This window comes from Gavia stellata, chromosome 12, assembly GCF_030936135.1.
Source record: "Gavia stellata isolate bGavSte3 chromosome 12, bGavSte3.hap2, whole genome shotgun sequence".
Classification (NCBI taxonomy): domain Eukaryota; kingdom Metazoa; phylum Chordata; class Aves; order Gaviiformes; family Gaviidae; genus Gavia; species Gavia stellata.
This window is the reverse complement of record NC_082605.1, coordinates 6,447,232-6,465,689: the sequence shown is the minus strand read 5'-3', so window position 1 is coordinate 6,465,689 and position 18,458 is coordinate 6,447,232. Positions and strand designations below refer to the sequence as shown.

The 18,458-nt window shown below is 37.3% G+C and overlaps 1 protein-coding gene across 1 annotated transcript in view; it reads left to right on the top strand.

Annotated features, from left to right (window-relative positions):
* DOCK3 (dedicator of cytokinesis 3) overlaps positions 1 to 18,458 on the top strand; it is a 196,191-nt gene that overhangs the window by 39,434 nt on the left and 138,299 nt on the right. Inside the window, exon 5 of the mRNA XM_059823157.1 lies at positions 10,506 to 10,654. Within this exon, the coding sequence (XP_059679140.1) occupies positions 10,545 to 10,654 (110 nt within the window). The 5' untranslated portion in view covers positions 10,506 to 10,544. The remainder of the gene's footprint in view (positions 1 to 10,505; positions 10,655 to 18,458) is intronic.

The window sequence follows — 18,458 nt, the reverse complement described above, 5'->3', positions numbered from 1 at the left end:
AAAACTCAGACATAAAAAGGAAGCAGCAGAAGGTAGAAGCAGGGACAAGGAATCCCGGAGGAATATAGAGACACTGTCCAAGCATACAGAGACCAGGGTTAGCAGAGCCAAACCCCCCCCGGCGCTACATCTGGCGAGGGATGTCAAAGGCAACAAGAGGGGCTTCTGTAAGTGCATAAACAATAAAATGTAGGCCAGCTGCTGAGTGAGGCAGGGGCCCTGGAGCCACAGGATATGGAAAGGGTAAGGTGCCAAATGCCTTCTTCACCTCAGTCTTCACCAGCCTTCAGAAATCCCAGGTCCCAGAGGCCAGGGGAAAGTCTCAAGCAAGGAGGACTTACCCTTGGTGGAAGAGGATCATGCTTGGGAATACTCAAGCAAACTAGATGTACATAAGTCCATGGGATGGATCCCATATGATGGGATATACTCGCAAGTGTTGAGGGAACTGGCAAATGTCATTGTGAGGCCACTGTCAATCATCTTTGAAAGATCATGGCAATGGGGACAGGTGCCTGAGGACTGCAGGAAAACAAATATCACTCCTGTCTTCACAAGGGGCAAGGAGAACTCAGCAAACTACAGGCTGGTCAGCCTCACCTTGGTCCCTGGGAAGGTGATGGAATAACTAGTCCTGGAAAATACAGGCACATGAAGGACAAGAAGGTGATTCAGAGTAGTCGGCATGGATTGACAAAGGGGAAGTCACACCAACCTGATTACTTTCTGTGAGGAAACAGCTGGCTTGGCAGATGAGGAGAGAACAGTGGATATTGTCTACCTTGACTTTTCAACACTGTCTTCCATCAGATCTTCATAGAGAAGCTGATGAAATATGGGCTAGATGAGTAGACAGTGAAGTAGCTCGAAAACTAGCTGGATGGCCAGGCCTAAAGGGTGGTGATCATTAGAACAAAATTTAGTTGGAGGCCAGTAGCTAGTGAAGATCCCAGCGGTCAGTACTGGGTCCAGTCCTGTTCAATATCTTCATTAATGACCTAGGTGATAGGACAGAGCTAACCCTCAGCAGGTTCACTGATGATACAAAACTGGGAGGGGTGGCTTATGCACCAGAAGATTGTGCTTCCATCCAGAGGGACCTGCACAAGCTGGAGAAATGGGCTGATAGGAACCTCATGAAGTTTGACAAAGGAAAGTGCAAAGTCCTGCCCCTGGGGAGGAATACCTCCAGGCAGTAGAATATGCTGGGAGCCAACCCGCTAGAAAGCAGCTTTGCAGAAAAGGCCCTGGGAGTCCTGGGGGACACCAAGTTGACCATGAGGCAGCAATGCACCCTTGCAGCAAAGAAGGCTAACTGTGCCCTGGGTTGTATTAGGAAGAATGTTGCCAGCAGGTCGAGGCAGATGATCCTTCCCTTCCATTCAGGACTGGTAGGGCCACACGTGGAGTACTGTGTCTAGTTTTGGGATCCCCAGTACAAGAGGAAGGTGGAACTACTGGAGAGAGTCCAGAAAAGCGTCACTAAGATGATTGAGGGACTGGAGCATCTAACATACATGGGAAGGCTGAGAGCTGTGGGTGTCAGCCTGGGGAAGAGAAGGCTCGGGGGGGATATCAGCAAAATGTATACATACCTGAAGGGAGGGTGTAAAGAAGATAGAGCTAGGCTCTTATTAGTGGTGCCCAGTGACAGGGCAAGAGGCAATGGGCACAAACTGAAATACAGCAGGCTCTGTCTGACCATAAGGAAACACTTTTACTGTGAGGGTGACCAAGTACTGGAACAGATTGCCCAAAGAGGTCATGGAGTCTCCATTTTTGGAGATATTCAAAAGCTGTCTGGACATGGTCCTGAGCAACCTGCTCTGGGTGATCCTGCTGGAGCAGGAGGGTTGGACCAGATGTCCTCCTGAGGTCCCTGCCAGCCTCAATCATTCTGTAATGGTTTCTGCTGGCTACAGAATAACCAAAGGTCCATGTAGGTGGTGCAGTTAGAGGGTAATGGTGTTTGCGAAAAGCAGCACTTCATCACTTGTGATGGTTCCATCTTTTGTGGAGGGAATGGTGTTGAACATGACTAGCAACATGCTTGAACAGGTATTTTCAGGGTTGTCCAATTTGGAGATGTTATCACAAGTCTCATGCTATTTCTAGTTGTTTTCAAACCCCCAAACTTTACAGTCTTGCAATCAGGATGTTTTATTCTTCATGTAAAAAAGGAAAAGGAAAAACGTGCTTTTCAAGCTCAGAGAGGGTCTCGAAAATGTAACCTGAGAATGCTCAACACAGAAGGTCTTTATACATCTCCCAGAGGCATAACAGATTTACCAGCTGCAAAAGTCAGCTATATGTATGTCAGAGACTTATTTTTTTCCCTTTAGTTGGTTTACAGACCTTTCTCCTTGACTCCACTTCTGTTTTAGTTGTGCTGGTCTTATTTAGAGAGATATTTGGGGCCACATGATGGGAAAAAGGAAGCCTCTTTCATGTTCTTGGGCTCTTTCCTTTGAGAAGGTTGACTTATATTTATCTAGTTTAGTTAGTAGTACTTCTGAAGAAATATGATAAAGCAAAATGTATTGTTGTCTTGTTGTGTCCTTTTAACTGTTATATGACATGATAAAGCCATTCAAAAATGGGGGGAGACACCTGGAAACTATAAACTAAGAAATCATCCTTGATTAAATAGCAAAAACCTTGTATGCATATTTTTTTTTCCTCAGAAGGGAAAATAAACTTAAATCGTATGTTCTTACATTTCAAAATGAAAACAAATTAAGTACGTTTAATATGCAAAGGATTTGGAACTGGCTTCAATAAACGTAATATGGATTCAAAAGGGGTGGGAGTGTTAACGTCAATTGTTTTTACAGTATTAGAAATGAAGAATGAAGAATGAAACCTCTAAGTTTATAAGAATAATTATCCCCTTCAATTCCATTTCCTTAAGCTTTGTTAAAAGTTTGTTATGACATTATAAAAGGAGGTTAATGTTGCTGTTACTCCTAAAGAATTAGGAACTTAAATTGAATTTCAACAAAATAATGGTAAGCTGCAGTCTCTTCCACAATCTCATTATGTAGGTTTTTCCAGCCCTCAGCTACCAACAGCAGCAGCCAGTGATGGGAATGGGCTGGAAACAGAGGGTCACTTTAGGGTATTTCGTCAACAAAATTTTTCCTCTTCTCAAGGTAATTATCCCACAGAGCCCCTCCCTATTTTTCCTGGAGAAGACCAACCTCCCTTCTTTTCCTCCCTATTTTTCTGTTAACCAAAAAGCCTAAACAACACTAACTTACATCCAGAATACCTGTCTCGTTCTGGCCAAGTTGCATTTCTTGATGTTACAGAGCCTAAAAGTTACAAAAGCATACGAATACTAATAGCATGAAGTCAGACACCAAAGCAGTGTCAGATTTGTTTAAAATTGTTTCAGTAACTGCTAAATGTTGTCATCTGTTACTTGTCCCAAGTTGCTGAATTAGACAACTCAAGTATCTGAAATTGTAAATAAGGAAAAGGTATAAGAGTCAAGATGCATGTCTTGACTGCTAGTGAGTGTAATAATGTGTACTTGGAGTTATTTACATATATGGTGTAACTGATTTTTAAAGTGGAAAAGTTGTTTGTAAAGGAAATTGAAAAATATAATTTTCTTTGTACTATACTGCATTACTCTCAATAAAAATAGGTTCTGGGTTGCATCTTTAAGTTAGACATTTAAGGTCTGAGGTGATATGAACAAATAGGAAAATTCTTCTCTTGAAGAAGGGCAGTGGCATGGTACTGACCCTTCATAAATATATTTTTCTTCATAGGATTCTGTGGAGAGCTCTGAACTTGAGGTGGGTTGATTTGTTAAATTCAGAGCATTATGAAAACAGGTTTAAATATTACCCACTGTCCTTCATAGACAGTAATGGAGATCTTAAGAAAGAAAACAGCCGTTTTCAAGAGCAAATAGCTTTGATAACATTATGAAGACTTGTCTTCCTCTGTGTTGTGTTATTACCTTAAACGTTGCTATTGCTGTAATGTTACGTGGGTTCCTCTTGGCAAGATGTTGATAGGTATGAAAAGCTGTAGGGTATTCATTTGGTTTGCAACAGGTACAACGTATGATCAGGTTTTTGGACTTGTTGGTAAATAGCTTTGATTTAAATACACCATTTCATTTTTGGAGCAGATCAAGTAATTGTTTTCTATTTATTGTAAAGGATTTTAATGCAATTGCATTTAAAAAATTTTTTTTTTTTTAAAAAAATGTGCAATCCAAAGAAGTTCTGAAATTATTTTGGAGGCAATCCAATTGTTGCTTTGCTGTACAAAGTTTCTGGTAAAGCACATTAAACACTCTTAAGTAGAGGAGGAGGTTAGCACAAGTTCTGCACAAAGGAAATTTCTAGTACATTTCAGAGAAATAGTGGGAATAATGAGTGCTGAAAAGAGCTTACATATATACTGCTAGTATGAGGATGCCCATATAAAACCAGCTTTTGTATAATTTAAGACTTCATATCACAGGTTTCATTCTTTTGAGAATTTTTTTTTTTTTTTTTTTTTTTTTTCAACTCGGGGAAAGGCAGAATTCTTGTAGTTTCTACTTAGATTGTTGTCAAGAGTGGCAAGGAACCTTTTCATGAAGTTCCTGATGTAAATTCAACATACCTTTTAGCTCTTAGCTCGATGATTTCACTATTTGGAAGAAACGTATAGACATAGTATATCCAGAAAAAGTTACTGTACTACTTAAGTACAGTATATGGTGATACAGATATGTCATTGAACCTAATATAAAGGAAAAGCTTGTAGCAACATCTCTGCTTATCTTGTAACGGCTTTATTTTGTTGTTTTGCTCTGCTTCTGTTTTCTTTATTGATGTTCCATCATTCTTTTTACTGCTTAAGTTTTCCCTTTGTCATGTGTCAGTATTTTAAACTATTTTAGACATTTTCATTGGCAAAAGAATCTGAAGAATTTACTAGGAACAATGTGAGATAGTCTTTTTCTGTCACTCTAATTTATTCTGCTTTAATACACACTGTAAATTAAAATGCCCTCTGTGAAGGCAGTAGAGAATCCATTTAAAACAGATTTATTAGAGTAAATAATTTCTGTTTAAAGCTAAAAGCCATGAATATTCATAGGAGAGAATAAATGCTATTCATGTTAATGCATTCTTACTAATAAACAGAGAACTTCAGGATAGAAGAATGGAAATAAACCAAAACTGAGGTGCCCTCCTTTCTCAGTCGGTTACTTGTTTGAAAGACTAAGGCTGTTTGTTGGATGTTCAATGGTATGCTGTCAAAGACGTGTGAGCTCAACTCCAGACTCCTGTGAAAACTGCAGAATGGTACCACAACCCTTTGTAAATGGACTTTGTAGTTTTAATTGGGAGAAGTTGTAATTTAGTTAACTTTATTCTTCCTTGATATTACTTTTCCCTATTTGTTTTCTGTATTTTTGAACTGTTATTAAAGTCCATTTTAGTTATGTAAGAAAACAGGACTAGATGTCTAGGCACACACGTAGAACACCAGAATATGTGTGAGTATTAAGTGTGGTCTCAAATTCCTTTGCTTTTCTGTGGGTGCCAGCCTTGATACCTGCATACTATCCACATCTCCCACACAAGTTTTACTTCAGTCCCTTTCCCTATTCCTGAGATGCCCTTGTATTGACCTGTGAAGTCTGATCTTTATTCATCGAGAGGTACTTAATGAATACTATCTAATTTGATAGGCAGTGTTTAAGGTTTGCATGGTAATAATATTAGAGATTTTGGGTAAGATTAAACTAAAATATTGCACAAATCTATACATTCCAATAAAGCTTTACTATAAAATAATTTGCTTAATTAAAAAATCCAAACAAAATTGAAAAGAAAGGAGTGAGGTTTGTGTTGTTTCCAGCTTTGCTGTTTCTTTTCATGTGCTGATGATGCTTGCAGGCTTTAATATCTAATTTAGAGACCGAAATCCATAACAAGGAACCTGGGAAAAGCTACTTACTTGCTTTTATAAGGAAAATAATTTTTTGTGCCCCTCTCCCCCGTTATAGCCTAAGGCAATTCTATAGGAAATGTCTTAAGGGACTGCTCTTGAGAGGCAAAATCCTGACTTCTTTACAGTAGTGTTAAATGAAGTCATGGTAACAAAATGACTATAAATAGGTCATCTTCCATAATATACCAGTCTTTCATATATTTTCATATTATGTGGTATTTATTTCGCGAAGAGTGACAGAGGCAGCCTTAGTATTTCAGAGCCTCCATAGGCATCGAGTTATTGCACGGAAGCAGGAAAGAGCTTTGTGTTCATGCGAGGGCAGGGTTACTGTGTGTGGTCACCTGCTCAAAACCCCAAACACCTGTGGCGAGCGCTGTGCCAGGTGTTGGCCCCGTCTCTGTGGGAGGAGACCGCTTCCGGCCGGTTCCACAAGAGACCCGCTACAGGGCACAGCTCAGCCCGCTGGCAAAGCCGGTGCTGCCTCTGGGAGAGCGTCTTCAAGAACGGGCAAGTGGCCACACAGGCGGCGAGGATGAGGAAAAAAAGGGTGAGAAACAGCCCCACGAACACCCGGGCCAGAGCAGGAGGAGGAGGCGAAGAGGCGGCGGAGCAGGTATCCACACTGCAGTCCCCGGAACAGGTTTGTCCTGAGGGACTGCGGCCCGTGGGCAGGACCCACGCTGGAGGAGGGAGAAGTGTGAGGAGGAAGGAGCGGCAGAGAAGAGCCGCTATGGACTGAACCCTTCCGCCGTTCCCCTGCTTGAGGGGAACGAAGGGTGGGGGAGTTGGGAACGACTGAGTGAAGCTGAGCCTGGGAAGAGGGTGAGTGGGGGTTTAGGGTTTCTTTTTTGTCGTTGTTTCTCACCACCCAACTCCACTTTAATTGCAATAAATTAAATTAATTTCCCCCGAGTGAAGTCTGTTTTGTTGGGATGGTAACTGGTAAATGATCCCCTTGTCTTTATCTTTTCATTTTATCTCCCCCCTGCGCCCTTCAAGAGGGGGAGTGAGAGAGTGGCTGGGTGGGGGCCTGGCAGCCAGTAAAGGTCAACCCACCACAACCCCAAAAACATCGTTTGACTTTTGATCTCCATAGAGTTCATATGGAGTCATTAAAAGAAGAAAAAAAAAAAAGTTGCTGGAATTCCACTTTTTGATGTGTAGCTGTACATATGAAGATTATCCAAGCATTGATAAGCATGACTTGTTAGTAGTAACAGATCAAAGAAATACAGCAAATGTTCTTGTATCTGGGGTTAGTAAAATAAGGCAACAAGATGTGCTGGAGGACAGACTTGTGCTGCTTGTAAGAAGAGAGTCCTCAATTCATTAAGGCTCTCCAGATTCTTTGTCCCTGACACACCTTAATTATTACCATAAAAATTTTTGCATAAATACTATTATATTCCGGATGCAAAACATTTGCCAAATATGTTTGGCAATGTGCACAGCAGATTCTGAATGGACTAATAAAGTGTTTGTTGCTTGGTAGCTTGTGACAAAGCTAGATGATAAAGTTTCAGGTTTGTTTATGGTGCTACTCTGACTAAAATTGCTTGAATGGCTCTAATGCTTAAAATTAGTTTTTCTGGAAATGCAGTATCCAGGATTATCTGTTTCATTTTAAGCAGTTTTCTTTATATGGGGATAGGAATCCTGATCAGCTTAGCTTAGTGTTGAATTTTGAAGGTGGGGGTTTTTTTTTATTTCTTGAAAGACAGAAAGTAGAGGAAAGTCATCAAAATATGTGCACCTCCCTCCCTCTATCCCAAACGGAGCTTATTAGTCACTAGACTCTTGTAGTGTGAGGAGGGACATTATAAACTGTTTTTTGGCTGCTTCAAACTCTTTCCTGCCTGCAAGCCTGGAATTAAGCTACTTTAAACTCTGTTCTAGCTCTTCTTTCTCTCTCACAAGTATTTTTTTTCACTTTCATGGATCTTGCATCTATGGTTCACTTCGTAACTGTTTGCCTGAGATCTAGCTTTCTACTTCCTGATAACCTCTCCTTCCTTCCTCATAGGGGACCTTGTATTTTCTGAAAACGACACTGTATGTTTAGCTCTTTGTCTATCAATACTTGCTCATTCTGTTTAAAGCAGATGAAATATTTTTTTGAAGAATAAGTCTGAGAACTAAAGCTGAAAAGAGCATATTGTCATGATCATGGAACACAAGAGAGGTGTTTGAGGTTCGAGAGAGGTTTGAGTTTGAGGACTTTTCTTTTTTTTGGATCATTGCATAGGACCTAATGCGAGTAGCTTTTACAAAATCGTATTCTGTAATCTCATTTCTCATTTATTTGTATTTAAAATAAGTACTTCTGATACTTACGTAAAAAATAACTGTGTAAAAATAGCTCCAGAACATATAGTAATTCAACCAGCATTGTGTCTGGACTTGAATTCATTGATAGCCTTGAACCACCATTACAAGAGTGAGCGAGTGGCTCTTCCAGCAGGTTTATTTGGGAAGTCTGAATATGATCATGAGAATCAGTTCCAAAAATCATCATTTCATTGCCAACTGTTTTATCGATAGATATGCCTAATTTGCTTACTTGGTAGTCCCAAACTCCGTTGTCTTCAACTTGTGTTCGAAGAAGTTACAACCTTTTCTTGTTCACGTAAATAGCATATAAAAATGGCTATTTCCTGTATCTGCTGTCTTCTTCAGCTTATATAGGACTTACTTTGGACCACATTTAGCCAAAAAAACTAAACACAAATCTAGTCTTTTTATACTTAACAGCTATGCATGATTATCTTCCTAGAATAACTATTTTCAGCCCTGGAAATATATGTCTTTCTGTTGGATCTGGTGTCTATATTCATTTTTTTCAGGTGGGACCAGAACTGATGCTGATGCATAGTTGAAATATGGTGCATCTTTTAATCTCAAAATTGTTTGATAAGAACAGCAGATAATTCCATCTGTGCTTAACCTGCTTCGGCAAAACAGATGCGTAATCAGGTTCAGAGGAATTAACAAATTGCTGATCAAAATGGAGTGCATTGAAATCTGTTTTCCTAAGTCATGCAAATCTAGTGGTCTTGTAGGAAAACACACTCAAGTAGATGGAAATTCTTTTTTAATCTCATCTTACCTATTTTTGGTAAAACCAGTGGAAAATATTTTTTCTGATAAGTGTTTTCTATTGCAACATATTATGTTTTTCTTTGTGGATGTTCCTCTATCAGTCAAGTCTTGATAAATGCAGATACCTTTATTTAGAGAACTTTTATAAAACACTCATTTACAAGCAGAAATGCGGTCGAGACAATGCTAGCTTGCGAAGTCTCAGTTTCAGTCCATCTATTCAGTGTTTTCCCCAAGTGAGAGTCAAACGTTTCAAGTTTTGCATACAGTCAGGAATGGAGCTTAATTCTTTAAAAAAAAAAAAAAAACAAAAAAACCCAAAACCAAAAAACCAGCATTCAGCTGCAAGAGGAAATCTTTTTTTTCCTTCGTGGGATCCTCATTTATTGCATGTTGGCCATTTTATGCAGTATGAGACCTGGCTGTGTAGGCAGGAGCCACCTTGACGCACAATTCTCATCTAGCCGATATTGGAGTGGTTTTGACACGTTTACCTATCTTATTGGTGCTTACAGCTGGCCTTGGTTATTAGCACCAGGCTTCCCTTTTTGTGGACTTCCCATATAGTTATTTTCTGCCGGAGAAAAAAGTATTTCCACTTCTGTCTGTGTTTTGGGGGTTTGGTTTGGGGTTGGGGTTTGTTTGTTTGTTTTTTTCATATTTGAAGAATACTAATTCTTCTGTAAAGGACTGTGGTGTTAGTTGTTTAGTGGGGTGGTTTGTTTTTTTTTGCTGGTGGTGGTGTGGAGTTTTTTTACTGTTTATGGTAATTTTCCTCTTAAACTAATTTTGCAGGTGGATTTTATCATTAATTGCTTTAGTCCCTTTTAGAGTGCAGATAATGAATATTCATATCACCCCACCTAATATAGATACCTGGGTAAATTTTACTAATTGGAACATCAAAAATACTAAAAGTGGTTTTCTGGTGTGGTGAGTCTGTGTTACTAACTCTTCAGAACCATTAAGTTAGCTGTTGACAGAAAACTAACTTTTTCACCTGTCTGTTGCTTCAAATCTAAAACTTTGAATTTATTATATGATTGGAATAAGTGATCCCTGCTGCACGTAATGAATCCTCTTATCTGTAGCATTAGGTTCCATCAGAAAATGGACCCCTTGGCAGATTAAGCCTAAACTTTAGAAATAAAAAGTTACTCAATTTTAAACAGCATCAGTTAACACTACTTTTTGATATAAATATTTTAAAGCTTGTACAAACTGGATTAATGTTCCTCTAGGGTAATTAAATGAAAATTTGGTAACAATTAATCTCTCTCTTTCTCTCTTTCTTTCTCTTTCTTCTTTCTCACACTCTTTCTCTTTTCAAACTTATTAACCTCTCTCTTGTCCCCTCTTTCTCTCCCCCCCTTCTCTTTCTTTCTTTCTTTCTCACTCTCTTCCCCTCTCCTCCCAAAAATATGCCTTTACAGAAACATAAGGTAGATCTTTTCTACAAACTGCGCCATGTGATGAATGAACTCATTGACCTACGTAGACAGCTGCTGTCAGGTCACTTGACGCAGGATCAGGTGCGAGAGGTCAAGAGACACCTCACAGTGAGGCTGGACTGGGGCAATGAGTAAGTACAGGTACCAGCTGGGTACTGTTTGTTCTAATTATTTTTAAATAGCTTTTATTGAAAAAAAAAAAACCAAACACATCAACTTTTTCCTTCCAATAGTATTTGTACACAGGTAGAACATTTCATTCTTTGGAAATCAAATATAACTTTTTACAGTGAGTTTATCCTCTACTGTTTCTATAAAATGAGCTGTTTGCTTATTAGTAGGTCTTTAAAAGTGCAGATAGCCTTAGAAAAAGGTTTAGGTCAAGTTACTTGCTTTAATCAATATAGTGAATATTAGGCCTGGGAGTACGTGTTCAGAGGTACTAAAAACCCATTTGTCAGTTGAAGTATTTTAATGGTTGGTGCAATAACTAGAGAATCTCACTGTCAACAGTGACATTGGAGCTGAGGCTGTGATATTTAGACTTTTTATATAATTATAATACAAAATCTATGTATTTGGCTGTTGATGACATTTCTCGGAGGTTTAGACTCTCCTTGGTCAATTCCACGGTGAATTTGTGGAAAGGTTTTTTTAGAGTCAAAGAAGACTGCAATTCAGATAGAAGCTGAAATGGTAATAAATTGCCATTATACAAAAACTAGCCCAGAATTGGTTTTGTTCTGAGATACAGTCTATCAGACAGGTAAGTTTTGCATGACACACATATGACCTTTTCAAAGGAAGTATCACCCTCCTTAGGCATATAGCAACTGCTTTTCAACTAGGAGTAGGATTAGTGCTAATTAACATACGGGGGGGAGGAATTCTGTAGGTTGACAACTAAGGAAGAAAATCACATGTTTTTCACTAACATATCTCTGTTATGACTCTGTTCCTTAGTCACCTACTTCAGGACTCCCTGTGAGAGACATACTTGAATACATTCATGAAGATTTAGCTAGCTCCCATGCTACATTTCATTTCTCTCTTGTTGAAAGAAAGCTCTGAAGGACATAGACTAATAGATTGCATCAAGTCATTGTTCTGCAGTACAGAGTTACAGATATTTTCCATTATCATTCCCACTAGAGTAAATGGGAACCAAGAGACCGTTTTTGAACATCATGCCTAGGCATTTTTGCTGAAGGAGTGTATGGTTGAAATTAGCAACAGAAAGCTGCAAAAACGTTGTCAGGGAAAAAAGATGAGGAGAGTAGGCAGCAAAGCAGCAATGAAGAGAATAGGTTGTTCAATGAGGTGGCTATAGACATTTTTTTTTAAATAAATGTAAAATCATTAAATACAAAGTACATTAAAACTATAAAGGTAAATCTAATGCATGAAAACTATGGAGAAGCATCCGTGCAATCAGTAAATATAGCTATGTTAATGATTAAATTCATTTGCTCAGGATGCTTCTTCAGGAAAAAAAATAATAATCTGCGTTTCTTACTACATAAGAACAGGTACTGACCTCCCTAGAGGAAAAGGTACATGATAACAGAGATACGTGCTTAAACAGAAGAGGGTATGAATAAAAGAACTGCATAAAAAAGCATATGATTGAAAAGATACTTAATTTAATCTGTACATTATGCATTATTTAATTATAAACATCTGGGAGTTTGGAAGGTCTTTCTGCAACATCACTCTTTTCCATAGAATTTCTGGGAGAGTTCTGTTACTTTCTTTTGTGGCCCCTGTCTGAGTTTTATCATAAAACTCATGACCACATGTCTTAATCTGTTAAAAAAACCCTAATGATTTTCATATACATATTCACATAGGACTGCCCGTTCTCAAATAACGTGATGATGTTCATTGCTTATTCTGTCATACCTGAGGTTTGCAAATAAAAGAATAACCAAGTAGCTTTCGGGAAACACATAATCTTGCACATCTAATTTGTAGCATGTGTGCTTATTTAGTGTAAAGCTACTTTTATCCTGACCTTGACCATTAATGCATTGTATTACTTGGGAAGGAGTGATGCAAACATGAAATTCACACTTCCTGTCACCACTAGTTAGGTTTTTTCAGTTTGTTGAACTGGTATAATTTTCCCCTAAATACACTGGCAGCAGTTCTGGTAGTCATCCCTTTTGCTCTTGTAAGGGGTTGGCGGAAATCAAGGGACAGATACACTCATTGGATTAATAGTTACAGATTTTTTTGTGAAAGAAGTCATTGAGACTACTACAGTGAACTTCTTTTGCTTATTTTTGTATACTTAGTCTAAATATGAAGAAGTTTTCCTCTGTAGTTTGGTCTGTTGAAAATGTAGGAGTATAATTTATTTTACAGCTATTGCTGCTAACCTTCTGTATTGTTGCTAGTCATTCTCATAATGCAATACTGATTTCCACTTATTGTAGCAATTTGATTTTCTGTTGCTTACACATTCTTTCTTCTCAGTACAAAAATATGATCCTGGATGCAGCCTTCCTGTGATGCTTTGTTACTTCTTCCAGTTTCTCGCAGTTAGCTTGTTTCTGTATTCATACAGTGACTGGTGTTCCTGCTGTATAGGTTTTTGTATTTCCCAATTGCTCAAAAGAGTGGAATTTACTACCTTCAGATAATTATCTTAGTGGTTTTAGACTTTCAGTTTTAAGCATCCTTCTGTGTATTTTGGCACAGCTGAAATCTCATATACTGTCTTCTTTCCTGCATATCTTGCTAGGTTTTATACAGAATGTTACAAATATTTGTGTGTTTTAAAAATGTTTCACTCTGATGCAATTTATTAGAATATTGATCTATTGAAGTCTGAAATGCAATTGAAACTGTCCAATGGTCTGTAAATAACAAGGAAAAATTGGCAGAGCAGGAAGCAAACATTATAAAGCTGAAGTCTGCAATTCATCATCTTATTTTAAATCATCTTACAAAGTGAAATCTGCAGTTCATCATCTCATTTTAAATCATGCTGCAAGTAAAATAGAAACTTGATTTTGAAATATTTGTTTAGGTTTTTTTAAATGAATGAGTTTTTCAACTTCTCCTAGTGCTTAGAATGGGAAACAAGAATTAAAATTTTTTACTAACAAAGAAGTTTTTCATTCTAGAGTCTTTTGCAGCAAAAACAGATGAAGGAATCTGCCTTACAGAGCTTCTATTTGAAATGCGAATGCTCTGCTTCTTTTCCAGGGCAAAAAATTAATTGCAGCAGTATGTGCATACCTTATTTACCAAAGAGGCAGATGAAGATTTCTTCTAAGTAATTTAACTTAAAAATCAGAGGTCATCTTAAATGGTCTTCAGGATTGATTCCTTCAGATTAATATAATGTCTGTCAGGAGATTAATAGGGAGCATCCAAGTTTCTCAGCACATTCACTTTCCCTTTTATACTGAAGGAAGATACTTCCTTCCCTATAAACGTGGGATAGATACTCTATGTTTAGGCTCAGAAACAGAGTAGGGGAGGGGGAGACACCAATACTTTGATATTTTGGACAGATAAAAGCCATAAACAAGATGGGTTTGCGGGCTTATGTTACTTTTTAGTCAAAGGTTATTCTTTTTCACATAAAATGTTATTAAAATCATTGCATTAAAAGAAATTCTCCAAATAGTTGCATAAATTCTGCACAGAAAGATCCACAGGTAGCCAAAAAGTTACAAATGAATGTTTAAAAAGAAAAACGGGGGAAAAAAAGGTTAGAAATAAATCTTTCACACTGTCACACAAATAAAATGAAACATTGTTTTGAAGTCATGGTCTTCCTCTTACCTCAAAATTGCAATCAGAAAACTAGTGGTAGATGCAATGTTGGTACCTACTAACTACTATCATGAGTAACACTGTAGAGGTAATGGTGTAAGCCAGTGAAGTAAGCATAGTCTTAAAACTCGAAGTCCTAAATTTCAGTGCTTGCATCCTTAGAAGATTGTTTATGGACTTTGAGTGACTTACCCTCTTGTCACATTCTTCTTGATGTAAAAGGAATAGTAATTACTTCCTGGTAGTGTTGCAACAATTAGCTTAAAGTCCGTAAAATGCATTTGGAGATATGTATTAAATGTACATATGAGGTCATAATATCTGGAAATAATTTTGAGAATTAAAAAAATTCTTATTACAGTGGTTGTCATTGTTGCATCAAAGTTGATCAAAATAGGAGTTAACAATTTAAACAACCATAATGAAATGCCTTTAAGAAGGTTGCAGAAAGAATAGTTGCCATTTCTGTCTAAACACATAATATTTTTTCCCTCTCCTGAATATACCTGTAGTAATGATTGAGTAGGGATTAAAACTGTAAGGAACTCTCTTGGATGTTAGTCTGAGGAAAACCTTAATAACCTCTCTCTGTAGTCTGATACTTCCATGCTTAGAAGTATTTGCCTACATTCCCCTTAATCAATTCCTTACTAAGATTACTTACCTTCCTCTCATCACTTTCATTTTAAGAAATAATTTCCTGTGTAGCATTACATCAGTGCTTTAATAATTTCTTTATAGATTACAGCCTCTGCAGTTTGTTTGAATAGAAAATAACTGTAATTCAGTCAAAGAAAAGTATCAACTTTTATTAGCACAGTCTAATTTTCACAAAACATGTTTTTCATATATTTCATTTTCCATGGATTTCTGTATTGTCTTTCCTTCAAAGTCTTTTTTAAAGTCTGCACATGGTTTATGTGAAGCGCTATCATGATCGTTTTCTTTCCCTTCACCACCTTTATAAATGTTTTTGTGTAAGAGAAATATGAATGATATTAAATGGGGCTTTGATATAGCGAGCGAAGGAATACAAGGAAAATCGGTGGCTGCAAAATTAAAGCTGAAAAGAGTAAAGGTAGAAAAGTGCACGTTTTTGGAGCAAAGGGGATGAGATCTTGCACACTCTAGAGATGTGATGAGTTCTTCCAATCTGTTCTTCAAGTTTGGATGTGCATCTTAAAGACATTTTTTAGTCAAATTACATATTTCTGCAAGGTTCTTCTAGGAAGCGTTGTTATGTCTTGTTGTTTTTATGAATTCTAAATGGTATAGCATTTGTATTATAACTAAATTAAAATATTAGAAATTAAGATCATCAGTCTTTGAAATTACCATCAAAACCAAGTTGATTTTTCTCTAGAAGCCCAGTTAACCTGAAGTAGAGTTGTATGTTCACCCCTTTCAGTATTAAAAATGCTAGTATTTTGGTCTATTGGCTTGTTGTCTTATTACTTGAGAGAAAAGTATCTAGAGATTCTGGCTGGTGGATTCCCCCCCACAAAGAAAGGAAAATTCTGAAGATTTCTGTGTGGAAGAGGAGGAATACCTAAATGTCAGCTGGAGTTATCCCAGTCATACACTATCAAGAGGTAGTTGATAGGCTTGGGGATATTTTGTAGGTATACTTGGGAAATATTTTTGAAAGGCAGTTCAATGTTAAGGCAGAATAAAAAAGCACATTAATTTGCTTGTAAAAGAGAGTATTGTGGAGAGAGGAACTGTCAAATAAACAAAACAGCACATTATCTAATTTTTATGCATGCTATGTTTTGGAGAAATACTGCTTGGCAGCTGGTGCTCTTATATTCCCGCAGTATTTGAGAATAGAGAGTGAAAATGGGCCACTGACTATCATTGCCATTTCAAGCATTCTGTTGTCAGTCCCTCGCGGACAAAAAATAATTGATATAAATTAAATGTATAAACCTGAACTTCCACCTGCACAATAAATGACAGCATGTTAGTACTAAAGCAAAAGACACCTTTACTTGCTGGGAGCAGGTATTGTGCAGGATTAACACAGTATTAGAGAAAGAGAATCTTCTGGGCTGGAAATCCACGGTGTTAAGGGATTTAACTAAAAATAGCGTATCAGATAAGTTTCACAGGGATGCTACTGCAGTTATGTTGAACATTATTAAGTAGAAGATAATACCTTTGTCATGTATTGAGTAATGAGTCCAACCACTGCTGACCTCAGTTCTCTAGAGAGTTGAAATTATGAGAACGCAACAATATCAGGCTATGATTAGCTTTAACAGTTTTTTCTGTAAAACTTTTAGTAGCGCTTTGTAACTGCAACGCACTTAGAAGTGGTTTTGATAATGTCATGAGAAAATAATTTGTTAACATCTGTACGTTGAGGAGAAATTCCTTTATGAGTATACTTTAGGGGTGGGTGTGTGTACACATGTGAGTGACCAGGCGTTTTGGAGGAGGTTTAGATATTCAGATTCAGGAAAACTTCTGTGAATGAATATGATGAGCATTAACTTTTTTTAAAAAAAACTTCGACGTGGACTCTTTGTATATTACTTTTTTAATCTGTTACCATTTTTTTTCTATTATATTTTTGGACTTTTTATTATAAGTAGGCTCAAATGGCAGCTGCAGTTAAGGGTTACCTAGTGCATTCTTATTTTAATCTTTTTAATTTGGTAAACACATAAAGTAATTTTCATCTTTGTGGCTGCAGTTTTCAGATACTGGGCTTTGGCTGGGGATAACTTGTGTTTGATAGGTTTAATCGAAACAAAGTGTGTAAAAGGTGTATAACCATCACTTCCACGATTTAGTCTTAGAGTTTAGAAACTGGTATTTGGCATGAAAACTGCATTGAAGAAGGAAAAATGTTCCTTTTTCCATTGAAAATATGATTGCTTTTGGCAAAGAACTAAGAATGTGGCAATTCCAGTTTGTCAGTACAATATTGTAATGGCAGTTACAGAACTGTCTAACAGTTGTTTGCCAGCAAGTGGACCGTGTCTGAACTATATTTTTGAGATACCATGGTTTAGGGATATAATTAAAGAAGGGTAACCTGATGAAGCAAAGTTTCAAAGAGAATTATGGAGTTGGGAAACTTAAGGGAAATTATTAAAAGTACAGTGGTCAGCAAAGATAACTGGGCTTCGTACAGACCCCTGGTTCTTCCTTGCTGTTGTTTTAAGTTAAGTGCTCAGACAGAGACACTGTATTGCCTGGAAGCTTCTGTTTATTGCACCACACAGTTATTCTGCTGTACCTGAGAGGGTTTTTTTTCCAAAAAAAATTTTCATTTGCCATCAGGAACAAGAATGTTTCCCTCTCTGATTACAAAATGAAATTGGCTTTTGCTTTTCTTTTATAGTTAGTGACAGAAAGAGTGCAAAGGTAGTCCATGAGGGCACCTCTTCTGAATTTTTTTTTAAGACCATTAAGAATTTCAGTATAAAATATCTGTAAATGAAGTATCGAAGTTATGTAAGATGAAAGCAGGAAAACGGTTCATTCATGTGTTTCGTTAATTTTACTCCCGATGTGTGTGTTTAGAATAGCGTTTTATTGTAATGCTCAGAACTCTTTATGCCTCAGAACCTGAAGATCTGCAGAGCAAAAGTTGGGGTTTGACACCTTTTAGTTGTCTAGTTCTGCAATCTACAATTATTAATTAATTTTTAATAGCTGTTCATTTATTTGTCTGAATGCAAAATAGCTTATTCTGTCTACTGCTCACATGCAGCTGTGACCTGAACTGCCTTCTTTACTACAGAATTTCTTAACTAGTCATCCTCTTTGCACTGGTATACTTTTTTTTTTAAATAATAGTTTATATATTTGATTTGAGCCAAAATATTATTTCTGTTCAGAGTAATTAAAAGGGTTTTTTTGGTATATGTGTGTGTGTTAGACATACAGATTAAATTTTTTGTTGATATTGCAGTTATTGTTTAGTATTTAAAAAAAAATACTGTGTTTATACAGTAATAAATTTGGGGTTTAGTTGCATGAACACCAGGAATTTCAAAGCAGCTTCCCAACGCGCAGTATCTGTTTGCATATTTGAACAGGATTGCTAATGGAACTTTTTCATTATGTAGGGAAGGAACCTACTTGCATACTGCAGCAGAAACCAGAGTACTAACTCTATTTGTCTACTATATT